The 7,223-nt window shown below is 42.7% G+C and overlaps 1 protein-coding gene across 1 annotated transcript; it reads left to right on the top strand.

Moving 5' to 3' along the window:
- Positions 1–4,183: 4,183 nt before the first annotated feature.
- Positions 4,184–7,223, top strand: LOC121403816 (nose resistant to fluoxetine protein 6-like). The gene is made up of 9 exons (XM_041591635.1): positions 4,184–4,818; positions 4,892–5,234; positions 5,292–5,365; positions 5,422–5,621; positions 5,684–5,796; positions 5,852–6,068; positions 6,130–6,302; positions 6,358–6,817; positions 6,885–7,223. The coding sequence occupies exons 1-9, from the start codon at positions 4,533–4,535 to the stop codon at positions 7,194–7,196; spliced, it is 2,178 nt and encodes a 725-aa protein (XP_041447569.1). The 5' UTR covers positions 4,184–4,532; the 3' UTR covers positions 7,197–7,223.

Here is a 7,223-nt window from a genome sequence, read left to right as displayed (position 1 = left end):
GAATCCCAGCACCCGCCTAACTTTTATATCCGATCCCCAACCGCAGCCTCAAACTCAGTCGCGGCCAGCGGCGCAGTCGCAGCGAAGCGAAGCGTCGTCGGCGCTCGATGAAGAATGGCGGTACGGGTAACGAGAACCGAGTGACAGAAAAAAAAACCAAACCAGTTCCTGCTCTTACATGGGCTGCTGCAATTACCGCTCGCAGCATACATATGTACATACATATGTGGATTTTTAGTTTAGCTCTGGGCCAGCGCTCTATGACGTAGGAAATGAAATGGAATTCCTGGCAGTCTCCGTCGCACACACGCTAATTGGCAGGCAAAACTCACAGACACGTGGACATGTGGACCAGCCCCCCCGGGAGCAGTCATAGCTTGATCGGTTCTCAATAAAAAGTTTTTCTGCTTAGTTGACACGCCTGGAAATCCCTAGGCAGTTTGGAATCGAACTAAATTTCTATGACACACAGGTTGAAGGTGGTGGTAGTGGGAAAGTGAGCATAGCATTGATACGAGTATCAGCAAACTAGAAAGTGATTTATCTCTCTCTACGTATTCAAATCGATTTGTCCTTCAGCCTTACAGTTATCAAATTTTTACTATTCTAAACTAAACGCTGCCTTTCCAGCTTAATTATGCATTTGAACTTGACTGTGAAGGTTTGTAAGTTGTAAGTTAAAAAAAAGTCGAATTTATGACTGACCATGCTTGAGTCTCGTCGCTCTCCGGCCAAGACAGACTGCGGTTTATGGCCCAACATTCATGTGTGATTGTTTCAGAATTTTAAATCGTGCGAAAGTAAAAACGCAATTAAATAATCGATTTTCAATTACCCACGCCGCAGTACAGAACTGCTTTGGTATATCGCGTCTTGTGCAATTTGTAGATCGATGCTGTACTTGTCAGACTCATACATACTACATATGTGAGAGGGACGCCACTGACTTTTAGTTTATTCCATTTTTAGAATGCTAACATATTCCAACAGTCATGATTTATTCCCATCATGGAGTTGGTGTGAAATTTTGCAGTTATAGCATTACACTTACATTTTAGAACAATCAATGCTCAATAAAAAAAATTAATAACTGTTTTTTATGTTGGAATGTGAATCTGAATCTGCTCCTAATTGTTAGATGTTTTTAAAGTGCATCGGACAAGGCTAAGCTGTGGTTCAGATTTGTTTGATTGATATGACGACAAAGTTGAATACGGAAATTAAAGAGCAATATTTTACTTCATTAATTGCATATTTTATTAATAATTATTGGGAGTGCTGTGCAAGAAACCAAGTCAACCGATCACAAATAAAGGGCTGCGGGCTGGGACCTGGACTTGTTGATTGCCACCATCATCATTATCATTATTATCGAACATTGTGTAGCAAGAATAATAATGTATCCCATTGTATTTCGATATGAGTAGGAGTACAGCTGTGACAGCTGTGTTGAATTGCAAATGCCATAGGTTATCAATTATAATTTATGAATTCAAATGCATCCAAAGAACCAAATTGATATTGATTAATATAATTCTGCCGATGCAAATCTGTTATAATTTTATATTTAATATACATATGGCTAACTGGACCAATTAATTGGTTGTATATCATTCTCGGCGTTGGTTTTACTGCACCGTAGACACATTTACATGTGTGTACATTTATAGTCGTATTAATTAAGTCACAGCATGGAGACTTAAACATTAATTACGGCATTATAATAAGTCGATTTAACAAAATAATTGGCGGCACTTAAACAAGCTCAAACATACTGGTATTCGTCGTTGATTGCCCATAAAAATCGCTGAATTTTCTGCGAAATTGTAAGCAGTGCAGGCTTTAAAACGCACGATTAAACAATCGTAGTATGTACTTCCTTCCGTCGATTGTTTCAGTAAAGCAATGGAAGATCGTGTTCAGCATACACATCATAATATCATCTTAGGGGATGTTTGGGCTGTGCGATACAAAGGATTCCCCCACGAGATTTGGGTCATGCGCATTACGAATAAATGTGCTTGCATTTCATGTGATTTTGTTTTTAACTTAATGAATCATTCCTGCCGAAAAAGTTATGGCATTAACATATATAGCCGGATTTCTTGGATTGCTGCTTAAAAAAATGATCTGAAAGAACGGTTCATTATCAAACTATCGAAATCTAATTGATTTGAGTAGACACGAGCTAATTGTCGGAGCTGGGTGCGCCCAATCAATCAAGAACTGGAACTACCAACACACTCCTCCCCTCATTTGTCCGTATGTACATACATACATAGGTGTCTATGCTAATGCAAAGATTGAGATCTCTCACCTCGGATCAGAACAGCACAGCTCAGCTCTGTGCGGTTCGGATCGGATTGTTTCACACCTAAGTCACGTTTCCAGAGCGCAACGTCAGCAGCGGTGAGGAGGCATCTTTGGAGCCGGCTAGTCGGTCGCCAATATCCGGACTTCCCCAAAGAGAAAGCATGACGCATCTGCCAAGTGGGTTTGATAATTCTACGCAACTGCCTCTGCTGTTCGGATTCCATTCGTTTTCTGCTGTTTTGATCAAAGTGTAATTTCTGAGGCACGCTTGTGACTTGCCTGCTCTGGGCAATCGAACTTGTTTCCGACCCGACAAGTATTTCCCTGAACAAGTTGACGCGGGAAGATTTACTGTTAACAGCTGCTGCCGGCGAGCGGATCGGATCGGGTATTTGTCGAATCAAACACGAATGTCATATCGACGGCGCCCCATTGTTAATTGTTTTCATATTTGGCTGTGCGATTTCGATTTCGTTGTCTTTGTTGTGTTCTATGATTTCGCCTTTTTGTACCATTACTCAAAAAGAGTTAAGGGGTATATTAGATTTGTGGTAAGGAAACGTTTCCGACCCCATAAAGTATATATATTCTTGATCATCGTCAATAGCCGAGTCTCTGTCTGTCTCTCCGCCTGTCCGTCTTGATGAGCGCCTAGATCTTAGAGACTATAAGAGCTAGAGCAAACTAATTTCATTGTCTTTCTCGCTCGCACACACTCTGCCTTGTGCAATGCGCGACATTTGTGAAGAAGATGTAGAATCTACATTGTGTATGTATAACTTAAATTTTATATGTGTACTTTGTAGATGTAGATAACAGTTGTAGAAAAAAAAAATGTTAAATGAAAAATATCTTAAAATTCTTCATAAATCATAAGCTCACAAATTCATATACTGACTGAGTACGGGTATAAAAGTAGAGTCGCGTCCATAGAAACGTTTTGATTAGTTTCGCTTATGGCGCGGACATGGCAATGAATGACAGTGACACTTTTTCGTAAACAGGCATATCAAGATCATAGCCAATCGTCAGACAATCCTCAGCTTGAATAATTGCATGCAAGAATCTTACGGAAGTGACAGGCTGACTAACGATTGTACCACCTGTCTGTAGTGGCACTTCTAATTGAAAAATATGATCCCATAAACTATCCTCAGCGGGTTTCAGCCAGTTGGCACACGAGTCTGCAACCATATATAACCATATATAAAAAGTTGGGCGTGGTTGTAGAGACGAAACGTGCCAACGCAGCCGACTACTAGTATTAGGTTCTATGCAAATGTCGCAAAATGCTAATGAAGTAATTAAAAATCTAAATCAAACTAAATCCAGAAGTAACAGCTACTAGCACCTGAAACCAATCAATACTCGCCCCTAATTTGAATGAAAGGCACCAGACACATGCCATATGAAACTACGAGTATTAGATAAGAAAAGATTCTAACTTTTTTTCCACCTGATTGCCTTGGGCCAAACCCCAACCCTTCTTTGGCGATTCCGACTTACTAATTCGGACTCTTGGACTATTTACTGTTGCTGTGGTATTTCCCAAACGTTAATCGTAAATTATTTATTTATTATTCATCCAAATCAGAAAGTGCGGGAGTGGATTTCTGATGAACCATTGATTATACTGTATGCCAGGAGGCCTTAAATATGCACAGGGCAGGATTAACCCTCTACTCTGCCAACCATCATTTAAAATAAAAACGTATACATTTTTTTCTTTGTTTGATTATTTTGTATTTTTTTTTTGTTCACTTTAAGTGTCTAATATATTTGTTATTCATTATTTGGAATTTTGTTTTTTAAAAAATTTGTTATGTTAGCATTTGATTCAGGGTCCCCCTTGAATCGGGGGCCCTATGCAACTGGCTTTTCTGCCTAAGGGTTAATCCGGACCTGAATATGCATGTTCACGATAAGATAGTCAAGTACAATCGCAAAAGCCCAAACAAAACACTAGACGAGAAGAGTCCGATCGTACTTACATATGCATAAATGATTTGAATTACTAGGAATTTATTTGGAATACTGGAAATTCGGTTAGATTGCACAGTCATGTCCGCGATGCGAAACCCTGTACTGGGCCAATCATATATTAGGAATCCTTATCACCGGCCACAGTCAGACATCTCAGCCTATTTTCCATCGATCGGTTATAAAAAGGGTCGGGGTGGTCTTGACTCAAATTATTCGCTAGTCAGACGTTGGGAGATATGGTTAGAATTACACTCCTGCTGTTTATTTTTGGCTTGGCCGTGGCCAAGGCCAGCAACTGGGATGTGGAGCTACACAAGGGTATGGAAATGGATGTGGAGGAATTCCAGCGCATGGCCAAGCTTCGCCACTTGTCGGAGGAGTTCCGGAGCTTCTATCAGAATATAACTCTGTCTGATTTGGTGCCCGAATCACGGCTGCCTACGCAGCAGGATCTTCAATGCTATGCGGAATTTGCTCACCTGACCGCCGCTTTGGTTAACGGCAGCCTTTGGGCATATAGAAGTGAGTTGACGACTGATCTCCAACTGATCCCTCGGGAGTATATGGCTAAGTAATCGATGTATTCATTCCACAGTGTTTGACTCGTGGGGATCGCTGCCAGCGGGAATTCTAGTTGGTCATTTCAAGGATCTGGGGCACTACGACGAGTGCGTTAACATCGAGCAGGCCATCACCTCCAACTACAATCTGATGGGAAAGTACTGCCTTGCCCAGTTACCGCTGCAGTTACCGATGAATGTACAGACAGCTGTCTGCTTTCCCGCCTCCTGCTCGGCCGCGAACATGGACACGCTGCTGCTACGACTCCTTAAGCAACTACTTGGAGTGGAGCTGAGCGCAGACCTTACTTTTGTCAAGGAAAGAACCTGCAAGACGGCTGAGCGAGAGCCCTACGATGGGCTCACCGTTTTTACCATGTAAATTAAGTGATTTTACTCCTTAATCGAAGTTAATTGTTCTCTATCCCCTTTCAGTGCTTTTTTGTCGGTACTCGGTGCAGCCGTAGTCCTTTCCACACTCTACGACTACTTTCTTTGCGAGGATCAAGGTACGTCGATCAGTTCAATGGTGTCTTATGGACATTCTCTACGATGTTTATTGCAGAGAAACTCCCTGCCATTTTGAGGGTATTCTCAGCACGCTACAACTCCAGAGGACTCTTCCGTATCTCCAATAATTCCAACCCCAATGTTGTCCATTGCCTGCACGGTATGCGTGGCATGTCCCTGATCTGGGTGTGTTTTGGTCATGATTACTTAATAGGAATAACATCGCCTAATATCAATTTTCTGGATGTGTATAAGGTCAGCACTTCTAAATAGTTCATATTGCTCAAGTGGCCAACTCTTTTCGCACCAATTTTCAGTGGGCCAAGTCACCTTTCATGGTGGTAATATATGAGGGCGTTTTCGCGGTGGATACTTTTTTCTTTATAAGCGGCATGCTGGTCTCAATGGTCGCCTTGCGTTCAATGGAGAAGTAGGTTCGATATTACCCTTTTTTTATATGAATCTTAACAATGGTTTCATTGCAGAGCCAAGGGAAAACTGAACATTCCGCTGATGTACCTTCATCGCTATCTACGACTCACTCCTATCGTGGCTGTGGCCATTCTCGTCTATCTAAAAGTTCTGCCTCTCATGGCCGATGGCCCACTGTTCGGCAACTGGAACTTTGATAACTATGATAGCTGTAATGAAAATTGGTACTGGACACTTCTCTACATACAGAACTATGCCGCTGACCGGATCGTAAGTCGTTAATATTTCATATATTCACCTCAACTAATCAGTATTTTTGTTGTGTATAAAGTGCCTCGCTCAAACATGGTATTTGGCCATCGATATGCAGCTCTATATCATCGCTCCGTTGCTCCTGATTGTTGTCTACAAGTGGGGAACAAAAGGCGCCGCCGCTGTCATGCTTTTGACCCTTTTGCTAGCCGCTTACCTCTTCAGCATAATGGTGATCAAGAACAACTCCTTGTAAGTGCTCAAAATCGTGACCAAGTCGTTCGCATCTAATCCATATACTCTTCAGAATTTCAGGAGGGGACATAGATCTCTCTCAAAACACACACTTACGAGCATCAGGATGGCTTGTTGGCTTCCTCTTTGGGTACTACCTGCACACTATCCGGGGAAAATCGATCAAGCACAGTAGCCCCATTGTATGGCTCGGATGGCTGACCAGCTTGGCCTTGCTCTTTACCTGCATCTTTGCCATGTATCCGTACAGCGGGGCCAATTCCAAAGCTCTGCCCATTTTGAATGAAGCGTTCTATGTGTCACTGTCACGGATTGCTTGGCCCCTGGGCTTGAGCTGGGTCGTTTTTGCCTGCATGCAAGGATACGGAGGATTGGCCAATTCGTTCCTCTCCTCGCCCTTGTGGCAGCCGCTATCCAAGCTGTCCTACTGTGTCTATATGTGGCACTTGTTCATTCAGAACCTGAACGCTGGACGCACCCGTGTAAGCACCTACTTCTCCGACTACGATGTGGTAAGTGCTTGGCCTAGTTCTTGCTGGGAATCCTTTGAACATAAACGAATTTAACGCTTTTCTTCAGATGCTGCGATTCTGGCAGGACTTTGGATTCTCCCTGCTGCTTGCGTACGTTATGTATATTCTAGTCGAAGCTCCTTTTGGGGGACTGAGTAGTCTGATTCTGCCGAATCGCAGGGCCCCTCCTACACCCAAAGTGCCTCTAGATGAAACTGATCCAAAGGCTAATCAGTTGGGTAATGATGCTGAGAGGCAAACTCCAGCTCCAGAAGCGATTCAAACTAGTGAAAGAAGAGAATCGGCTTCGGCACCCCCATTGAAGAGGGAGAGCAAGACTAAACTGGAGGCAAACGATGGGGATGCTGCTAGTGGATAGAACCATGGAATCATGTTACAGACTAAA

The sequence above is a fragment of the Drosophila obscura genome, unplaced genomic scaffold, assembly GCF_018151105.1.
Source record: "Drosophila obscura isolate BZ-5 IFL unplaced genomic scaffold, ASM1815110v1 contig_150, whole genome shotgun sequence".
Taxonomy (NCBI): Eukaryota; Metazoa; Arthropoda; class Insecta; order Diptera; family Drosophilidae; genus Drosophila; species Drosophila obscura.
Note: the sequence above shows the minus strand (reverse complement) of the source record. Positions and strands in the feature narration are given on the sequence as shown.

Coding starts and splice junctions, on each gene's coding strand:
- LOC121403816 (XM_041591635.1), top strand. CDS start 4,533: ATGGTTAGAATTACACTCCTGCTGTTTATTTTTGGCTTGGCCGTGGCC. Junction 5,622..5,683: donor ATTTTCTGGATGTGTATAAG/GTCAGCACTTCT, acceptor ACCAATTTTCAG/TGGGCCAAGTCACCTTTCAT. Junction 6,818..6,884: donor ACTTCTCCGACTACGATGTG/GTAAGTGCTTGG, acceptor GCTTTTCTTCAG/ATGCTGCGATTCTGGCAGGA.